This window comes from Rhamphochromis sp. 'chilingali', assembly GCF_963969265.1.
Source record: "Rhamphochromis sp. 'chilingali' genome assembly, chromosome: 5".
In the NCBI taxonomy this organism is placed as follows: Eukaryota; Metazoa; Chordata; class Actinopteri; order Cichliformes; family Cichlidae; genus Rhamphochromis; species Rhamphochromis sp. 'chilingali'.
Genome location: NC_137932.1, coordinates 25,992,332 through 26,014,293, shown reverse-complemented (window position 1 = coordinate 26,014,293; position 21,962 = coordinate 25,992,332). Strand labels below are relative to the sequence as shown.

General features: G+C 41.7%; 1 protein-coding gene across 1 annotated transcript in view; it reads left to right on the top strand.

Moving 5' to 3' along the window:
• The first annotated feature begins 6,480 nt into the window (after positions 1-6,480).
• LOC308396544 (uncharacterized protein) overlaps positions 6,481-21,962 on the top strand; it is a 61,872-nt gene continuing 46,390 nt past the window's right edge. Inside the window, exons 1-4 of the mRNA XM_080881929.1 lie at positions 6,481-6,750; positions 10,306-10,527; positions 15,659-15,825; positions 16,899-16,936. Of these exons, the coding sequence (XP_080738055.1) occupies positions 6,684-6,750; positions 10,306-10,527; positions 15,659-15,825; positions 16,899-16,936 (494 nt within the window). The 5' untranslated portion in view covers positions 6,481-6,683. The remainder of the gene's footprint in view (positions 6,751-10,305; positions 10,528-15,658; positions 15,826-16,898; positions 16,937-21,962) is intronic.

The following is a 21,962-nucleotide window of genomic DNA, read 5'->3' as shown; positions in this document are numbered from 1 at the left end:
GTTTTTATGGACTCGGCCTCGTTGCCTGCTCTCTTTCTGGGTTGTTTGCCTCACTGCCAACCTCTGATTAAAGACTTGGATTTTGAACTTGTGCTCGGCCTCTAAATGTCCTGCATTTGGGTCCTTTCCTCTGCATTCTTTACAGAGCTACTTAGAAAGCAGGACGGTGACAGGAAATAGATGCTGTGTGTGCAGAGGAGCAACAGATTAGCTTCCAGGTGTTGCTGAACAGATGGGGGGCTTAGTTTGGTGATCTCCTTACCACCACCTCTAGGATTTCTTTGTTGGAGGTGTTTTTAAGTAGAGACTGAACCCTGAAGAAGAACTCTGTAGTGCCAGAACAGAGGAAAGTAAGAAGTACTGCCATCATACACATATCAGGTTCCCACTCATAGACTTAACTGACACAAGGCACTCCGATGTATCTGCTAACTGTAAATGGAAAATATGTTGGGAAACAGTTTTTGTGCAGCAGATAAAAAACTAAGTACCAGAATTGTGACATTTACTCTTTTGTGGTTACACAGAAACTTGATGTGGCCATATCAACAATCAGACCCATTGTTAAAATGCATTGATGCGCCAAAAGACCACAGAATTATTTCCATGATGAAGAAAAACAACTTCACACCATCTAAACAAGTCAAGAAGACCCTTGTCATGGTCTGGGTGAGTGGCTGGGTTTCTTAGCCTGTCACTAATTCCTTGGTTGTATCTAAGTCGAGCGTTCTCAATGAATCATCGCCAGATTATCTGCTAACTCTTGTTAGAGCCAAGCCACCAAGTTCAAGTTCTTGTAAAGTTATAAGGTTCTAGTGAATTAACTGTTATCTCCTGTGCTTTAGCTTTCCTCGGATCACCCTTCCATGTCTAACCATTGCTAACACTCACCTGGACTCTGGACTCGCAATCCACCACAGCCACCATACTTGCAATTGTGGTTCACTATTTCGCCTCCCTGTCTCAATCACTTAGATCCACCAAACCCTCAGGATTAACGAGTACTCACCAGGACCTTGCCATCAGCTTCTCCCCCCACGCCACAGCCGGACTGTGGACAAGTAAGGCAAAATATATTGGACCTCTCACCAGTGAACCGCCTGACTCCTCTTTCCCTCTGTTTCTGTGACTCTGTTCGCCAGCCCAGAACCACGACTCCTTGCCTGTTTACCAGTTCTTAGTTGTAAGCACCAGATTCCAGTCATAGTTTGCTCGTAACATTTAGCATCCCTAAGAGTTTTTGAGTATTAAAGTTTTCACGTCCAAGCCACGTTAACTGCCTCCGTCTGAGTCTGCTATTTGGGTCCACTCTCTCGCTCTGGCCTCTCCACCATTACATGCTTCTAAAATGGAAATACAGAATTTACAAGAAGATCCAAATACTTGTTTACACTCAGGTAAGTCTGGTTAGACTTCATTAAAAAACATGTAAAGAGTTGCACAGGTCTGGAGAATATTCTTTGGACAGATAAAACCAAGATGAGCTTGTACCAGAATGATACGAAGGCAAAGGTCTGGAGAAGCAGTGAACCAGCTAATTATGTGAAGAATATCACATCATCTTTCAAACATGTAATGTTATAACATGGGCATGAATGGCTGCCGGTGGAACCAGATCACTGGGATTTAAAGACAGAAGCTGACAGAAGCAGCAGGATGTGCTGTGAAGTGTTCAGGGCTGTACTCTCTGCTCAGATTCAGCCAAATACTGTAAAAGTGATTGGACAGAGCTTCACAGAACGGATGAATAATGACCCAAACAAACATTGATCTGAGGCCCAGTAGGCATCCTTGTCAGATGCCAGAACCACCTCAACTGGCTCCTTTTGATGTGGAGGAGTATCACCTCTACTCTGAGCCCTCTGACTGAACTCCTCATCCTATCTCTAAGGGAGAGGCCAGCCACCCTTCAGGGGAAGCTCATTTCTGGCACTTGTATCCAAAGTCTTGTTCTTTCGGTCCCTACCCACAGCTTGTGACCATAGGTGATGGTAGGGATATAGATTGACCGGTAAAGAGCTTTGCTTTTACACTCAGCTCTCTCTTCACCACAACAGACGTGTACAGCTTCCACATCACTGCAAACAAATAAAGGAACCCAAGAGTTTCTCAAAGGAAAGAAATGGACAAGTCACTCCCCTGATCTCAACCAACAGAGCAAGTTATTCAGGTATTAAATGGAAAACTGAAAACAGAGACACCCACAAACAAGCAACAACCAATGGTGGCTGCAGCAACGAGCATCTGAAGTCCATGGGTTCTAGACTTCAGTCACTGAACACAAAGGATTTCAACCAAAAACACTTCTTACATTTAAAATTGTTAGTTTAGCCATTTCTTTTTAAGAAAATGGGAGATTGTGTAGAATATGTCTGTAAATCCTAAACATATCATGGCATACTCTTGTTAATTAAAGCTGAAAGTCTGCACTTCAGTCACATCTTGAATGCTTGATTTAAAATTTTCTGTGTTGGTTTACAGAGGCAAATGTAGAAAAAAGTGTTGCTGTCTAAAAGCTTATTGAGCAGACTGTAGCTGAAGATGCTGTCTGGATGAATAATTATTGACTGACTGGCTGCAGAGAGACAAACATGCACTGAAACAGTTTTAAAGATGGGCTCTTTACAGTTATCTGTTCCTAATGAGAAACGGTGTCCAGGTCACTAGTCTGACACTGAGGTGTGTCGCGGTCTTGTGTGATCGATGGTTACGTAGTCTGTGAGCTTCGACTGTGCATCGGGCGACTGTTATGAACTCTCAATTCTACCAATGTGTCTCAAAGTAAATGCAATGTAGAGTCATGTGGTAAAACGGATCCAGGGCAGGTTCGCTTCAGAAACAGAAGATCGCCCTGTGACCCGCGGCGGCAGCATTGTTGTTGTTGTTTGTGTGATGTCAAGCCTGCGGGGGAGTCTCGGGTGTTATTTTTAGCGGTGAAAGGTTAAACGGAGAAGCTCGACTGACTGAACTAACCAGATTATCTGCCATTCTTGTCTGGATTTCATCATAGTAGGATTTAGTGGGAGACGGGCCATCTGAGACAATTCACCAGTGACGCCGCAGTAAGCTGGAAACCGGCATCCGCACATTTCTCCTCTGATTAAAATCAGCCCAAATGATAAGGAACTCCCATTTGAATACCAAATAATTTCACCTATTTTCTTAAAGTGCCTGAGACCTGACAGAGACTCCTGCTTATCTCTCCCTTTTATTTTCATTTTGCTGCCATGAATACAGAGCGGAGTATCAACTGTGAATATTTCAGTATTTAATCAAATGTCAGAGTGCATTTAGTCTGAGCCCTGAGAGGAGGGTTTTTCTTTAAATGTAATGCGGTGATAAGCGGAGCTGGATTTTAATGTGCAAAGTGAAACTTTTATTAGCGGCTCCCTGAGAGCTCCTCGGCTTTATTAGATAAAACAGCTGAGGGGAATGGAGGAGAGATTGGCAGACAATGCTACAAGTGAAGTGTTGTCACTGAGAGCAGAAAGGCTTTAATGGACTCTGAGCTACTGCTGGACTCACTTTAAATGAACTACATCAAAGTCAAGCACAAAGCAAAGTACATGAAGTAAAACACATGTGCTACAAAAGCTTCAGAGTCCAGGTCAAAGCGCAACACGCCAAATAATCAACAAGAGTACCAGAATTTGTGCCTCAGAGGACCAGAACGTGGAGTCAATCACTTTGTTTTGTTGCAGACCTGCAGCTTTATAATGAGGAGTGGATGGACTCAGTTTGAGTCATCGCTGCAGCCGCTGTGATGTCAGCTATTTTGAAGCCTCGGCCGAAGTGTTTTTGCTGAGCTTTTTGAAAGCAGATGCCACGAGTCCAGAGTGAACGTGATGCTGCACGGTTTCCTCGTCCGTCCGCTGACCGATCAGGACTTTGATCAACAAACTGAGGAATGACAGCAGGCTGGGTAGTCGTACAACTCAAATATGCAGCTCAGCATAACAGAAACCAGTCCTTGTGTTTGACCTCACCGCCGTCGTGTTCAGTTTCGTATGGACTAACTTTGTTTTTAGGAGAGATTAGGTAAATAACATGAACAAATACTTTGCCTTTTATTTTTTCTTTAATATTTTTCTTATATTTTCTTTTTCTGTGTGGGTGTGTGTGTGTCGGGGGGGGGGGTTACAGCTGCTAATCCCAGTGCTTCAGTCTGGCAGCAGTGAAACACACAGGCTGTGTTGGACAGTAAAACAGGCACCGGATTACAGATTAAAAGCAATTTCTAATCTTCTTTTGCACGGCTCTTCAGATATGGCCCAACTTGGCGATGTCTGAGCTCCAGCTGACCTACAATAAGATAAGACCTTCAACTTTCCACCATCTCTGCTCGTCACAGAGGTCACCAGAAAACATCAGAAGCCTCGCGTATGAAAGTGCACAGGCTGTAGGTCTTCCTCAAAGCCAGAAGTTTTATTTTTACTCCAAATCCTCAAAGAGACACAATCCCTCACCCCCTCGCTCCCCCCAGCCGTTAGCCTCACTCCACCTTTCATCAGTCGGGTTCACCTGAAGGAAAGAGGTTTGAAGTTCACAGCCATTCGAAACAGTGTGAAGTTTTTAGGTTTGGTTTCATGTGTTAAAGTCGCACGAAGTTTGGTTTAGTGCTGCAGTGTTTGGATAGAGCAAAGTAAAGGCAAATAAAAATAAAATAAAAATGCAAACAAGTTACTGAACAAAGATTTGGTAATTAATTTTTCTCTCTTTTTAAGCAAGACAGTCTAAAATAATCTGGTTCCAGCTTCCTCAGAGTGATTTTATTTTTTATTCTTTTTGGTTGCTGGATGGGGGAAAAAGGAGATTATGATCTGTCAGCGTGTCCTTTGGGAAAGTTTCATCTAATTATTCACTCATTAAATATTAAACCATTGTGGGAGAATTAAAAGAATTAGATTAGTTTAAGGCTTTTATCTGAGTAACATGATGACATACCTGACAGTGTTTGCCTGCAGCTTCTCCAGTGCGACTGTATTTTGTTGCTTTTATATTGTTTTTATAAGATGGACATAAAAGTATTTTTTATATACTGTATTTATACGTGTTTGGGTTTTCTGTTCGAGAGCAGAAACTTGGATGTGATCACGGTTTGTGTCTTTCTAAAGTGAATATTAACCAAATGAAACTAAGTAAAAGTCGGCTGATTAAGAAGAAAAGTTTTTAATTGAAAACTGAAAATTGCAAAATATGTGTACACATAATGTATTCATTAATCAGCTTAGGACAGTTAAAAAGTAGTAAAAAAAGATTTTTGTTTTAAAGTGGGTTTATTTTTCATATTTGTTGTGAACACAGGGATTTTAATTGTTGCATTAGTGATAACAGCGTGTTCATGTTTTTCAGGGCTTTGAATGTCACAGTAATTTAATGGAAGAAAATACAACAACATATAAAGAAAACTATTCACATATGTTTGAATTACAACAACGTGTATATGGAGGCTCTGTCCCTCTCTCTGATCTACAAGCTTGTTTTCTCTTTATCCAGAGTCAGATTTCTGTAAACGGCTTCTTTACAGGCAGATTAAATAAAGACTTTCACATCAGATATTTGAGGAGTTTAATATTAAACTGATCCATATTCTAAATGAACTCTATTTATTAATTAAGCAGAATATAAAAGTAAAAGTGCTACAGATAAGATGGCAAGAAGGAATTTAAATGTTTTAAATGAGTTTTATTTTGTTGGCAGAAACATCATAGTTCAAGTAAAAGAGCAGAGTCATTAAAATGTTAATATTTTTTACTGTGTTCAAGTAAAGCGACTGATCTTATTTCTTCTTTTCATCCCAAGGCTCTGCACACTGTGCAGTTTCAGCTCTCTGATCTAAAATCATTTCTTTTCATGTGTCGGAGTCAGATTTCCTTTTAAAGGACTTCTGCACTTGTGGAACAAACATCATTTGTCTGGAGCTTCCTGGGACTTAAACCCTGAGATGGCATAAGCTTCTGGACTTATTGTATTTGTAACAAAGGCATGAAAGTACATTGAGCGGAGGATTTAAGTATTCATTTATTCCTCCAAGCCCAACGGTTGTCACAGTTTTGTGCAGCGATCAGGTTTTCGAATTGAAACAATGAAGCCTGGAGACAGAAACGTGCAGGAAACCGCCAAACGAAAGAGAAAAACATCAGCAAAGATTCAAAGGTCCAGCAACCTGAGTCTGTGCAGACATGTGATGTGCTCGTGAGGACCGCTCGGAGCAGTGAGGCCTGCAGGATGCCTTGATTGAAAGCAGCCGGGGAACCATGGCACGGCGTGTCCGGCTGGGCCAGGAGGGGGTGTGTTGAGCCAACTAGTCATCGTGGTTGACAGATGCCCCCAGAAAGCCACTAACAGGATGACGCCTGCGCTGCGAGGGCTGCAAGGTAAAGACGGATTATGTCTGAGCAGTAGATAAACAGATTATTCCAGAAACAGTGCCTACTTTTTTAACCTCGTCACTCTTGCCACACTATGCAGCAGGTCCTGTTCTGGATCGGTTTACGCTTCCACACGCATCCTGGAATTCATCGGAAGCGTTTCAGCAGCCGCTCAGGGTCCCCCAAATGACACGAGGTCGACCCACGCCCATGATCTCCACCTGAGCCAGAGGAGCCCCCTCCTCTTCGCTGACACCTTCCCTTGTGCTGCTGGATTAACTTTGACGTTCATATTTCAGGAGACCGTCCTACATGATGCTTTGGGCATTTGGACTCGCTCTGCTGCTCGCCGTCGCTCCGCAGGCTGCCGTGATTAAAGGTGAGCCTCGTTGGTTCGCATTTTATTCTTTGCAAACAGAGAGGTTAGATGTGAGGGTTTAAAGAGTAAGGCTATCTATACTCGTACTAAACTTGGTCACAATGTGAAGCAAAGCCTATTACGATTGCGTAAGTACTTGGCTGTGAAGTCATCGTGGAGTTGGACTGTCACTTTTCCCCCGAGGATACCAAAAAGGCAGTTTAAATGCATGGTGACATCGCAAGAAGTTTGCCTTCCTCCAATTATGTGTGTGCAAACATGTCCTCAATGCAAATGGAAATGCAGAAACAGATAATGGCAGTTCAGTAGATTCATGGCTGGCGTGCTGACAGCTTGACAATTTGAATTACAGCTTTCTCTCCTCACTTATTCAGGAAAGAAAGAAAGCTAAAAATCTGACAAAAGAGGGGCTGATAATCAAAGTTATAAAACAAAGTTCACCTTCACTTCAAAACATTTCTCAGGCTGTTTATTTCTCCCAAAAGCAGCCCGATGAATTACAACCCTCACTTTGACTCATGCTGTCCTAAATTTATCTACAACAAACCTCTTGTTTAGGAGCGTCCTTTTGGTACACCGAGTGCTTTCAGTTTTAGTGTGTGTGGGCGCCTGAAGGAGAGAGTCGACCCTGAGCAATGACTGTAAGGCAAACGCTGAACTCGGCTCAGCTCCATGCAGCAGATAAACACAAAACAGAGAAATGCTGAAGGACTCACACAGATTAATGTAGGGAAAGATCACGGCATGTGCCCAAAGTGAATGTGAGGGATAGGTGGAGGTTTAGAAACAAGAACATAGAGAGAATCAGAAGAAAAGGTCAAAAACATGGAGCTACATGCAGCAGCAGACAGCTTTATAAAATATTCAACACAGAAAGGTTTTATTGGTGCAATTTGGTGGTGGTCTCTTTCTCAGTTCAGTCATTAGAAACCTTTAGAAACATTTCTGCATCACTCACAGGTTTAATATCTTTAATTAATCCGTTTCTTTTTTTCCTGATGTTCCCTTGTTTATTAATAACACATACTGTATCATTTACAGGTATTACTGCTCCTTCAAACTGAAGCGTCGGCAGTGATACGGAAGGATTTAGTCACATTAATGCTGCATAAAAAAGCACATCATCAAAATTAACCTGGACATTTTCAACACTGCAGCTTCTTTGGATAGAAAACGGTATCTAATGAGAGCAAACTCAGAAGTGAAGTATTTAAATACTTTTACATCCCACATTCACCGTCAGTGCAGACAGTAAAAGCTTCGGTGTTCAGAAGATGTCAGGATTCATAAATTTTAACAATTATGATGTTTACAGTTAGAAAACTAGAAAAAATGTGCATAATTTACAGTTATAAAATCCTCTGATTAAAGCTGACTTTAATGTCCAAAATCCATCAGGTTCTGTAGGATACTGAGGATTTAGTCACATTAATGCTTCATAACATATCTTGGAGACTTTCTTCTGCATTCAGCTGTAACGTTGCAGCTTCTTTACGATTTATTTTCTTTGCAAAAAATGTCACGCATGTAAATATGTTATTGTCATCTATGTATGTTGAACTAAAGGTCTGTAAGAAAGAAAAAGAAACGGGATACGTGTTGTGTAGCAGCATGTTAGGAGGTCACAGAAAGTCAGCGTCTCTAGAAAGATCATTTAATACCAGGCTTCAAACCACTGACACTTCGATACTGATAACCTAAAAGCTTTCAGGGACTCGCCTGTAAGAACACAAATCTCAGTCACAAATCTTGATGCCTACGTTGTTGTGCTCTGTAGTCTTGTCCATGACATTTTAATATAAAGATTTGTCGAGTGATTATTGTGTAACTAACCGAGACAGCCAGAGGGGAGAATGTAAAAATTAGCTGTGATGATAAACAAGTCAAACTAAGCACTTCCAGACCTTTTACCCTCTGAATGAGACCACTGAGGGAACAAAGTGTGGATCCAGTCTCCTCAGATCTGGGCAGTGATGTTAGAGTTTGCATCTGTGTCTGCTAACATGCTGCTTAAATGCTACTAACACGCTGCTAACATGCTGCTTAAATGCTACTAACACGCTGCTAACATGTTGCTAACACGCTGCTAACACGCTGTTAACAAGCTGATAACACACTACTAACACGCTGTTAACAAGCTGCTAACACGCTGCTAACATCCTGGTAATATGCTGCTAACACACTGTTAACAAGCTGGTAACATGCTGCTAACAAACTGGTAGCATGCTGGTGTGGTGTCTGAAAGTTCAGGTTTATCTTATGAGCTAAAATACAAAAACTGTAAATCTGCCGGTTATAAAATACTCTCTGACTCTGTTTACCAGCTCGTAGCCATGAAGCTGTGCGTTTGCTTTCAGAGCACATCTTTGATGATGTGTCCTGTGGAAGTGACAACCATTTTTTTAAATTAATCCTGTGATGTCACTGCTTTTCTTTTACTGCTTTCTCATTGTTCTCAAGTGGAGGAGGTAAAGTTGAGGAGGTAGACTTGAGGTCTTTGCTTATCTGTGAGGGAATAAGGAGGGAGCAATAGTAGTAGAAATGAGCGCCAGAGATTAATAAGAACTAATGGTTAAATGCAGAGGAGTGTATACACATGGTGACTGAAGAAGAAACACCCAGTGCATCATGGGAATCCCCCAGCAGCCTACACCTATTGCAGCATAACTAAGGGAGGATTCAGGTTCACCTGATCCAGCCCTAACTATAAGCTTTATTTTTCATAGACACTGAAGGGTGTCTGGGCCCTCATCTGAGGTGTTTCAGCCATGTCCTACTGGGAGCAGACCCAGATTTTCCCTTTGGTAAAGTCTTTGTGCCCCCCTGTTCTGGACATATCAGACTTGGATAAGTAGTTTTGTTTCTGAAGTGACCAGAACTACTTTTGTTGTCTCCTAAAGAGTTGTTTTGCATATTAAATGTCAGAAACTAGTCGTCCAAAGGCTCAGAATATTCCGTTTCTAATGAATAGAGACAGAAAATAGCAAGTTTAATGTGGATCTGTCTAATTACTGAAATGCTAATCAAGGCTTTTTGGTTTATGGACGTCTTTTCTACCTCTGACTCTTTGCAGAGTAAATCAGACCGGCGGTGGTGTCACTGTGGTCCTGATGCTGCTCCATCAGTCTGCGTTTGACTCGTCACGATGTGTGTTTGTCTCTGAAATATCTGGCATCTGTTTATTTACCACAGCAGCGTAGCAGCAGCTGGTGTTTGATCTGCTCTTCACTGCGTTCGGCTCTGATTCCTCTCCTGCAGCTCCAAGCTTCTTCTCCTGTTTGTTTTAAGCCTCTTGTAGTACCAGACGGATGGGGTTTAAATCAGGCAGTGTCGTTTGTGTCGCCAGTGGCAGAAAATGACTCTAAATCCGATTTCGACTGTTTTCAAATGTTGTTTAAATCTGGTGACATGAGCTGCGCTGCTCTTTGTAGTAAACACCACCCATCTGTTGCTCTAAACAAATGCCAGGGATTTGGAACTGACCGCGATCTGCTCTGCAATGACTGTGTTTTGACCCTGAAGTTATTTTTTACCTCCTCTCTTTGTCTGGCTCAGAGGGCGATGGAAGGATGGACTCGGGGGTGAAGATGGAGGCCGTTGGCCCGGCGGGACTGGCGCAGCTGCTAAAGATGCCCGCCCTCACCAAAAGTTCAGGTTTTAAACCAGAGCTACGCCGATCCAAGAGGTCGGTGTTTTTACACTCCGGAGTGAGAATCTGCCCCCAGGAGACCATCAGTGAAGTGATCGCAAGCCACCAGGCGTACTACCAGCTCAGAGGTACAATTTGTATTAGTCTGGAGACAATAATACCCCCTAATCGCTGTTGTCAGCAGTATTCCTCTGATAAATTATAGGTATACTACAACTGCATTCAAGTTTTATTTATATAGCACCAAATCACAGCAGTCGCTTCAAGGTGGTTTATGTTGTAAGGTAAAGCCCCTGCAATAATAGAGGGAAACCCCTACAATCAGACGACTCCTGATGAGACAGTGGCAAGAAAAATAAAACCCTTTTAACACGAAGAACCAGTCTCAAGGAGGGCTTCTTATCTTACCTTTCCTAAATCAATTGCTGGTTTTCTGCCTATAAATCTGCAAACAACTCCGAATTATCAGCCAAATATTGATATTGTTCAAATTCCTTCTACAAACAGGCCCTTTTTGGGCTTTTATTTTGAAGCTCAAGTGTAAAGAATGTGTCTGTGGTAACCAGGATGTAAAAATCATGCATGAAACCATGAGACAAATATTGGGTTTGGTAAATCTGCTTCAAAGTAAAGTTTAGAAAGATTTTTTTTCCAGTGGAGTATAGGTTTGATGGACACGTGCAAAGTTACACGACGTTATGCCTTAATTAGCGGCTCATTATGGGGGTCCTTTCGTCAGAGCAGCTCTTATTTGCATTTTGTGCAGGGCTGAAGGTAAGAAAGTTTCCCACAACAGCAATAAAAACTGTGAAAAATATTTTACTATCTGCTTATTTTCTTTGCAGAAGTGAAAAAAAATGTTTTCTGATGCTTTGGTAAGAATTGTGTATGTGGGTGGATGCAGGAGGCAGTAAACAGCTGAAACAGTCGTGAACCTCCACCCTGTTACAGACTGCACCCATACGCTTCTGTTCGTGACACGGCGTGCTTTGAGCACCATGTCTCCTCTTTATTCTGGCTGTTTATGAGCCTCACTGACTGGCATCAGAATGAATTTACATCAGTTTGTTCAGAAATGTTCAGAAATCATTTGATGAAGACGGGAGAGGGAATAAATATCAAAGAACATCTGGAGGGATCGGATGACAGCGCTGAATGCACGCCTTATTATTACCTCTTCCTTAAGATGAGGTCCTTACATTTAGCAGTACGATAGAGTGTTGGAACCACTGATGGTGCAAAAATAAAAATAAAAAAAGGTGAGGTGTGGGGATGTAGGGGTTGTTAAAAGTTAAAAAAAAGTTCAAAGAATAGTCTGATGTTGGTGCTCCAGCATGGGGATTTCAGTTAAGTATCAGAAAGGGAAGCAATGCTTTTCCTAATAACGTGCACATTTGGAAAGGTAATCTCCAAATTTATAGCTTTTCTTCAACTTTAACTGGCACTGCTCTCACCACTGTGCTGCCTTTTGTTGTGAGAAAATTAAATTTGTGGCTCCACAATTTTTTTTAAATGTGGAGGACAAAGCAATTAAACATGATGCTGTGAATATAATTTTACTGGTTTTAAGTGTTTGCATGCTTTCAAGTCTTAAATTTAATCAGATTGAACTTCAAGAGTAGCTTTAAAAGCCTTACATTTAGCAGATTTTACCTGCAGACATCCACACAAAGAAAAGACAAAGCTGAAGTGCAGAAGCGTCGGTTTCTTCACACAGTTTCCAGCAGGCAGTTTCACTGTGGAGGAGGGGGGGGGGAGTGGAGGAAAGCACAGGTACATGATCCCACACTCGAGCCAGCTGACCCGTCACGGCGCCACTGAGGAGCGATGAAGTGAGTCACAGGCGTGAGTCACTCCCCTCCTCCGCACAGAAAAGTGCCGAGCTGTGCGGCTTGTTCAGCACAGGAGCAGAAGCACGGGGATCGTACCTGTGAAACAAAACGGCCTCCGCATGAATCTTCTGAGCGACAGATGCAGGACAGTGTGAGGAGTCCCATGTTTGCAGGTGGTCCAAAAGGTGACGCCCCCCCACCCCCACTGACGTTTTCTAATCCCTTTTTCTTGAGCTTTAAACAAAACACCATGAGCTTAAGGAAAGGTGTGAAGGAGAGCTGATGAGGCCAGGAAGATCAGACTGCTGGACTAGAAACTCCTCATCATAGATACTTCTTCACATGTGTGGTTTTTGCATGCAGGCTGTATAAATGTGTCTCGTATCTTCTCTTGCTGCTAAAGGAAACTTGTGGTTTTAATGGCTTTGTGATGATGATCAAATCTGTCAGTGCAGAATGCCCAGAAAGAGGACAAAACCAAATCAACCTCCACTTTCACTCCATTTTCACAAAGCTCATTATCGTTATTCACAGAGGTCAGCTCTGAAGAGAAGAAGCTTTATAACAAGCACATCTTAATACAGCAGCAGTTCAGCTGTGGATTTAAAAGCCTGTTGTTGAATCTTTAAAGCATGTCAGCAGGTTACAGCATGAGTGGAAAACCTCATCGCCCTTCAGTCTGCTTGTGAACAGTCGGCACAAGTCGTGGGACGCCATCTCCTTCTGATAGTAAAGCCACCCCACTCTTCATATGGACAAACTGTTCATGAAAACAGAATTCAGCGTTACCCAAAAATCAAGTGTGCCCTATAACCTTCAGCAGCGGGCGCCCATGTGCATGAAAACATGGGGTTATATATATAAAAGTACTAGTTGGTCGCGGCATCCACCTCGAGCATTTCGCTGCCGTCATTTTTAAACTCCTCCCTCCACCGCCGCTTCTGTGGCTTCAGATCGATGGCGCCCTCCTCCATCTTCGTTTTCCATCCGAGCTCCCCTTGCACTTCACATTGATCCACATCAGCCTTCACCTCCCTCCCCACACCTTCAGCGTCTAGACCCCCGCGGGGGGCATAGCTGTGCACCTCACGCCCCAAGTACCCCCTAAAAATAATTAAATGGCGTCTAAAGGCCAAAGAGTCCTCACATAATTCAGCTTTTTCTTCGTTGTGCTCATAGCTGGTCTAATAAATCTCTTTCTTTTTAAGCCTCGATCTCATCTGAGTCGCCCCTGACAGAGCAGCTCTGAGATGACGGATGAAAACTGTTTGTGACATCAGTTTTAAATGCAGCTCGCCTCGGGCTGTATGCGTGTTTAGCCGGATACTACCAAAGAAAGACGGGCCAGAGTAGCTGTGGATAAAACATGAATTTCATAAACAAGACGTGTGAATCTCTTCAGATGTTCAGTGAGAGTTTATTTGTGTGTTCGAGGAGTTTTTCCCTCAGTTAAAATTCACTCTTTTATGACTATTTATTGTTATTACCGGCACCCAGGAGCTCCTACTTGCAAGAAGCCAAATTAAATGTGTTTTAATGTTTACCCATGTATGCGCAGCGTCTGCAGCCTGCAGAGCTGCATGCTGTGTCCGTGTTCCTTTATCCTGTGCTGTAAATGTCAGAAAGATCCCGCCCCACTCTGATGGCTTAATTCTGTTTTCAGACGTTCACCCTTCATCTGATTTTCGTGTCATGCACAAATATCTTTTCATCTTTCTCGTCTTATCTCTGCTCACGCTCCTGTTTGATCTTTTATCCTCGTCTAACACGGACTTTATTTTCCGATTGATTCAGAGCGGATTAGCTCAAAGTCTCGTGTGTGTTCTGTAAATTTGGACATACCGAAGGCTTCAGTGTGTTGTTTAAAAAGGGAAAATCATACAGCTTTGCTCACAGATCCCACCGATGGACATTCTTTAGTTATTCCCAGTGAAACCAGACAGAAGCTGACGTTTCCACAGATGGTGGTGGTTCATTCAGACAAAGCAAGAAATACTGGTCTGATTTCTGCAGTAATAATAAGTATTGCATCTTTGCTACCTAAATAAAACCACAATCACGTCTGTGGTGCAGCATTCTCATGTGAATATTTTCTTTCAGTCGATGAAATCATTGATCGTCTTCCTCCACTCACCTTTAAGCATTCACAGCAGACGGCTTTCTCTGTTTTCTCAGTATTATTGTGGGGCCTTACAATACAAAGCTACTTCAGGCAACTCTTAAAGAATTGAATTGAATTGAATGACCCCGGGTGTGACTGTGGTTTAGGTTGTTTGTAGATTTGTTCCCTCAGTGTTTCCTGTCTCATTTTTTTGTTAAGTTAATTCATGTGTCACTTCCTGTTTTATTTTGGTAGTTTGTCTTGTGTTTAGCCTAATTTCTTTGATTTTGCCTCCTGTGTCTTGTTACCCTGCTGTTTCTGCTTTACTTACCCTCGTGTATAAACAGCACTGTCTTCCCCTCAGTCTTTGTCTAAGCGTCTGTTAATCTCCCACATGTGTCTCCAGCTTTGGGGTTCTTTTTTTTACTTTTCTGATGGACTTTGTTTTGGCTAGTAAAGAGCCCATAAAAGAAAGGCTCACTTTAGTTTAGTTTGCCTTTCTCCACATGTCTGCAATTCATTGCAGTTTCTTGGTTTTGGAAGACATAAACTGCACACCTGTTAGACTTCAGCAGAAGAAGATGGATGGACGACTAAACCAATCTTACTGTGCCATCAGTTTTTGTTTTTTAATCCTCCTCAGTTAATTCATCCATCACAGACACTGCTGCAGAGTTAAATACGTCCTCTGGAGGTTGGAGAGCTGAAACTGTCTGATTCATTTAAAAATACCTCGCAACAAATCTGTATTTGCAAATAGATAAACATGTACATGTTTATGAATATAAACATCCATAAATGGATGAAATGTTGTTTATATTTAAAAGAATGAGGCTGCTGTGAGGAGGTGGATATTGGAGGTGAGGAGGTGGAAATGTCACTATATTAAAACCCATCTTCTTTATTTTAGTGATGTGGCACAACATCAACATCCACCTGTGCAGTTTTTCTGTCATCAGACCAGGTCGAAGGTTTAAACCTGATCTAAGGTTTAGGATACATTTGATGTCTGCTGGTTAACTATTGGAGTCAATCTGGATTTAAATAAATTGTCATCTCTGTGAGATGTGACAACACTGGACACTTGGAATAACTTTGTACAAGTTTAAAAGTGCAGATCTGATTAGAAAACGATGTTGTGATGATATAAAGAAACCTCCGGATCCAGCAGCAAAGTGTTCAGTGCTGAACATGGTGTGTGTGTGTGTGTGTGTGTGTGTGTGTGTGTGTGTGTGTGTGTGTGTGTGTGTGTGTGTGTGTGTGCGTGCGTGCGTGCGTGCGTGCGTGCGTGCGTGCGTGCGTGCGTGCGTGTGGTCCTGTGGTCAGTTTGTCAGGAGGCGGTGTGGGAGGCGTTCAGGATCTTCTTCGACAGGATTCCGGGGACGGCCGAGTACCAGCGATGGGTTCACACGTGTCAGCACGAGTCGCTCTGCATCTCTGACCTCGCCAAAAACTTCAGCGACTCGGAGGAGCACGTGAGCATGATTCAGCGGGTACGAACGAGATTCTTCACATCTGCCTGCAAACCATGTTTCATGTTCATCCCAGCTAACCTGTCATTGTTTTCATCGTTATGTTGAAGGCGTGAGTTACGTCTTGGATGCTTTTAAATAAACGAAGCGGAGTGAGTTTCGCTGTCAGTCAAAGACACACAGTGAACTAGAGTAAATATGCAGTGCTCCTTGTCATCTGTATTTAATTGAGAACCTGATGTTAATCCAATCACAGTGAAACTGAATGGAGATAGTTTTTACTTTATACTATTTACAGTTTTCTGAAGATCCTTCACTTTCTTTGGTTTCTTTTTCTTTTTTTCACCTGAGCCTTTAGCTACAGACACTTCCAGTATATTTTAATGTTTTGCTTTCAGTTGTGTTTGTTTGCATCATTTCTACTGTTTTTTCCTAAAGTCTACTTTTTTTTCACTTCCATTTAAAATGTTTTGGTCACAATGAGCTAATTAGTTTTCTTAATTTAGGATATTTTTTGCTGTTTTTACAACAAATAAGCTGATTATCCCAGCATGAATCAGTCCCTCTAAATCATTCAGGCACCTCACTTGCAGGAGTGTGGTGGTTGGAGTTTGTTGGCCGGCAGCCGCGTTGTAAATCCATCAGCAAACATGCAAACATTCGTCACCGCAGCATCTGTCCTGTCTGTAAAGTCTCAACATTAACGGCACGAAGATTAAAAACTGCGGAGATTTGTACTGAATCAGTCCAGTTAACCTGCAAAGGAGAAAAGAGATGCTTTAATAGCATTTAGCTGCTCAAAACCGCCAAGAATATGAGCGAGCTGGACATTTAAAACGTTCATTAACATTCAGAGGCGTTTTTAAAAAATGATACTGTGGAGATTTAATAAGTTTAATCGCTAGAAGGTTTGTAAAACTTCAGGGACAGCTGCAGCTAAATGAAGGTTTAAACCACAAGAGGCACTTTTTAAATGAAGCCTGGTGTAAAAGTAAATCAAATAATCAGTTAAAGTAAAACCAAACAGCTGCACACGAGCTGAAATAATGTGTGGTGAAAGTAAACAATTGTTCTGGTTTCTGATTGGTTTACAGAGGATGGACCGGCTGAGAGACAGGAGGCCTTCATCACGGTAAGAGCTGACAGATGATTCATGTTCGTTAAGCTCTCACTGTGCTTCTCTGACTGCATTCACACTGATAATGTGAATATGATGCAAACAAGGCCATTAAACAGTGTGTGTGGGGGTGTGAACCCGCAGGAGTCCAGAAATGTCATTTAAACAAATGATTCGAGTGTCAGAGCGAAAATCAGCTTTACATTAAAAACTTGGTGATTTCTTAAAAAAATGTCTAAAGCAGAGGTATCAAACATAATAATAATGCAGTCCCATTAAACAGTATTGAAAAAAGTGATAGACGGTGTAAACTTTGGACTTTTAGTTTTACAGCTTTATTTACTGACAGAAACTTCCCACATGGTCATTCATGCTCCACCAAAGTAATTGGGTAAAAAAAACTTAAATAAAACACTTACATAAAAGTTCCTGTTTTTCACTGCCTACTATAGATATTTCATTTTGTTTTTACGCAGGATATCCTGTGTATCCACTGAAAACTATACACTGTACACATGAATACACATTTGTGTAATTTTACACGTTTACAGTCTAAAGATCAGATTTTGTAATCTGGTTAAAAGGATCGTGGTTCTGATTGAACCCTCACTCCCTGAGGCGTGTTTCAGAGGTTTTATGCAAACCAACACGATTTTAGTGTCTTACCACGTGCTGAACTTTGCATAGCTGTTAGAAATATTCATTAGTTAAACTTAACAATGAGCACTCAAAAAAGGCGGGGGCGGCAACCTGCCCCTGAGCCGGGCTCTGCCAGAACTTTCTTACTGTTAAAAGGGAGTTTTTCCTTCCCACTGTTGCCAAAGTGCTGGCTCACTGGTAATATAGTTGTTGGGTTTTTCTCTGTATGTACTATTCCAGGGTCTACCTTACAATATAAAGCACCTTGAGGCAACTGTTGTTGTGATTTGGTGCTGTATAAATAAAATGTAATTTAATTTAATTGAATGGAGAAGCAGATTTTCAGCACCGTCATTGCCAGCAAAATTAATCGATTCCAGGCAGTTATTGGCCATTTACAGGTTGGGAATTTTGCAGGTGCCAAATATATTTTGGCAATATTTGAAATTTACAGACATGTTTCCAATGCTGACGTCAATGACAGCTTGGGCAAAAATAACAGTGGATGAGCTTCTGGTGGTCGTTATGGTCTTTTCTGTTGTTGTCTACACATTTCTGCCACTTCAATCGAAAGATTCCTTCAAAATATGTATTCATGCATCAGAAACATCTTACCATACATAACGTGTGCAGGGAGAGGGAGAGGAGCATGAAAAATAAATAACTTCCCTTAACAAATAGCAGATTTGAGGGGTAATTACACACATGCAATCAAAAGGTTCCTCATTGGATCTTTACTAAGGACTGAAGTGCTACAGTAAAGGATTTTGAAATGTATGTTTTCATTTGTAAATTTTAAGTGTTTATTGATTTGCAGCAAAGCATCACTTTCATAGATTCAGCTGAGCAGTCTGTCAGTGAGTCATGTTTCAGGGAGAAACGTCACATGGGTGCAGATGTTGCTTTAATGTCATGAACACGGTGGAGAGAGTGCCGTTTGGAGCTGACAGGTGCACTTTTGTGCGTTTGTAATCATTCGTGGATGACTCAGCACCGTCATTATTTCTGATCTTTGTGTCTCTTCCATAAAGGAATAAATACAAAGTAATGTGTGTGCGTGTGAGTTGTTAGCAGAGTGAAGTTTATTACTTTAATTCATCATTTTCACTCATTGATCTGAGCGTCGGTGTTTCAGCTCGTTCTGCTGCTCTCTTCATGAAAGATAGATGAAGTTATGATGAGTCGAGTGTGACTCTTATTAGAAGTACAAGGCAGGTTATGCAAGATTCATTCAACGTGATTAAAAAACATGCAGACCTTTATTTTTTTTAACTTGAAGTGTTTTAATATTTCATCTGCACTAAATGTTCTCTGTAAAACATTTAAGGCTTTGGAAGAAGCCCTTCTTCCCTCTTAAAAGCAAAATCCTTTGTGTTTGTGGTGGCGTTTGGATACGACAGGCTTAAGCCCGAAAACACTGCTTTATATGGGATTAGCATTACATTTAACATACAGCATGGCCATGTTTTATTAAGTAACTCAAATGCATATCAGCGTGTAACCCTCATCATGAAGTAAAACAGATTTTGTTCAAACATCGGCCGTTTTCCACCAGTGCTCACACCAAACATAGAGCAAAGTTTTAAGCTGCGTTACTCGGCCAAAAACAGGACAGACACAACAGCAGCTGCCTGAAAGTGCTTTATAGTGTAAAGTAAAGACTCTACAGTGATAGAAAGAAACCCCACCAAACAACCCCCTGTGAGCAAGCATTTGGCAAGAGTGGCAATAGTGGCAAGGTAAAACTCCCTTTTAACAGGAAGAAACTTCTGGAAGAACCAAATAGAGTTCTAAAAATTTGACGGATATAAAAAAAAAGTCTTTAATTTCAGATCAGTGCATCTGTAAAACATAAAGTTGGAAGTCTTACAGCTGTGCTCATTACTGATACTAGAACAGCTTTGCATGATTCACAGTTCAACATAAACCTTCTTTATGTCACACTGAGCCTCGCTGCTGTCCCCTCAGTTAATCCTGTGTGAAACAAGCTGTTTTAGCTCCTCCCACTTTAAGTCATCTGCATTCTGACAGAAGGTCTGAACAGAAGGTGGGTGGAGCTTCTGTTTCAGATTACCATATTAGGGATATCCTCTCCCTGTGATGTCATTAAGAACCACGAGTAGAAAAAACTGCCTGAAGCTGAGTGTATGTTCTGATTCGTACATACACCAACCTGGAGCAGGAGAGATGTGACAGGAAGTCAATCAATCAAATCTTTATCTCAAACATATAAGTAATAAACGTTAATACAGAAAAAGACAAACATGAAATCGCTTAAAGTGACCATATTAGGGGGAGAACGCAAACGTTTATCAAATCCTATACAGTGGGGCAAAAAAGTATTTAGTCAGCCACCGATTGTGCAAGTTCCCCCACTTAAAATGATGACAGAGGTCAGTAATTTGCACCAGAGGTACACTTCAACTGTGAGAGACAGAATGTGGAAAAAAAATCCATGAATTCACATGGTAGGATTTGTAAAGAATTTATTCGTAAATCAGGGTGGAAAATAAGTATTTGGTCACCTCAAACAAGGAAAATCTCTGGCTCTCACAGACCTGTAACGTCTTCTGTAAGAAGCTTTTCTGTCCCCCACTCGTTACCTGTATGAATGGCACCTGTTTGAACTCATCATCTGTATAAAAGACACCTGTCCACAGCCTCAAACAGTCAGACTCCAAACTCCGCCATGGCCAAGACCAAAGAGCTTTCGAAGGACACCAGGAAAAGTATTGTAGACCTGCACCAGACTGGGAAGAGTGAATCTACAATAGGCAAGCAGCTTGGTGTGAAAAAATCAACTGTGGGAGCAATCATCAGAAAATGGAAGACATACAAGACCACTGATAATCTCCCTCGATCTGGGGCTCCACGCAAGATCTCATCCCGTGGGGTCAAAATGATCATGAGAACGGTGAGCAAAGATCCCAGAACCACACGGGGGGACCTGGTGAATGACCTGCAGAGAGCTGGGACCAAAGTAACAAAGATCACCATCAGTAACACACTACAACGGCAGGGAATCAAATCCCGCAGTGCCAGACGTGTTCCGCTGCTGAAGCCAGTGCATGTCCAGGCCCGTCTGAAGTTTGCCAGAGAGCACATGGATGATACAGCAGAGGATTGGGAGAATGTCATGTGGTCAGATGAAACCAAAGTAGAACTTTTTGGTATAAACTCAACTCGTCGTATTTGGAGGAAGAAGAATACTGAGTTGCATCCCAAGAACACCATACCTACTGTGAAGCATGGGGGTGGAAACATCATGCTATGGGGCTGTTTTTCTGCCAAGGGGACAGGACGACTGATCCGTGTTAAGGACAGAATGAATGGGGCCATGTATCGTGAGATTTTGAGCCAAAACCTCCTTCCATCAGTGAGAACTTTGAAGATGAAACGAGGCTGGGTCTTCCAACATGACAATGATCCAAAAAACACCCCCCGGGCAACAACGGAGTGGCTCCGTAAGAAGCATTTGAAAGTCCTGGAGTGGCCTAGCCAGTCTCCAGACCTCAACCCCATAGAAAATCTGTGGCGGGAGTTGAAAGTCCGTGTTGCTCGGCGACAGCCCCAAAACATCACTGCTCTCGAGAAGATCTGCATGGAGGAATGGGCCAAAATACCAGCTACTGTGTGTGCAAACCTGGTAAAGACCTATAGTAAACGTTTGACCTCTGTTATTGCCAACAAAGGTTATGTTACAAAGTATTGAGTTGTATTTTTGTTATTGACCAAATACTTATTTTCCACCCTGATTTACGAATAAATTCTTTACAAATCCTACCATGTGGATTCATGGATTTTTTTTTCACATTCTGTCTCTCACAGTTGAAGTGTACCTCTGGTGCAAATTACTGACCTCTGTCATCATTTTAGGTGGGGGAACTTGCACAATCGGTGGCTGACTAAATACTTTTTTGCGCCACTGTACTTATCTAGATCATCCTCTGTTTTCATTATACAATCTAACATATACCTTTGTGCCACAAATAAATATGTTTGTGTAATATGTTTTCCTGTAACTATGTTCATTGTTTGTAAATGTTTGAAAAGATGAGTCAAAGATGTGCATTAGTAGTTTTGAAATTCTTCAACAACTCCAAATTGGGGATGTCAAAGAAATTTAATTTCACATCTAATCCCTGAGATATTCTAGTATAAGAAAAAGAAGTGCAATGTTCAACACATCTGTTTTTTCCACACAATAAAGAAATTCTGCTGAAGTGAATGAAAGAAAGCACTCTTTAACTGTAAAAATCAATGTGCGAAATTACAGAAAAATAGCATCCATGTGAAAACAGGAACTTCTGTAGCACATACAGTGAATAAACAGGAGCTTTTATGTTTTTAAAAGTATTTTCTAATTACTTGTAGCATGAATGGGCATGTGGGAGGTCTTTGT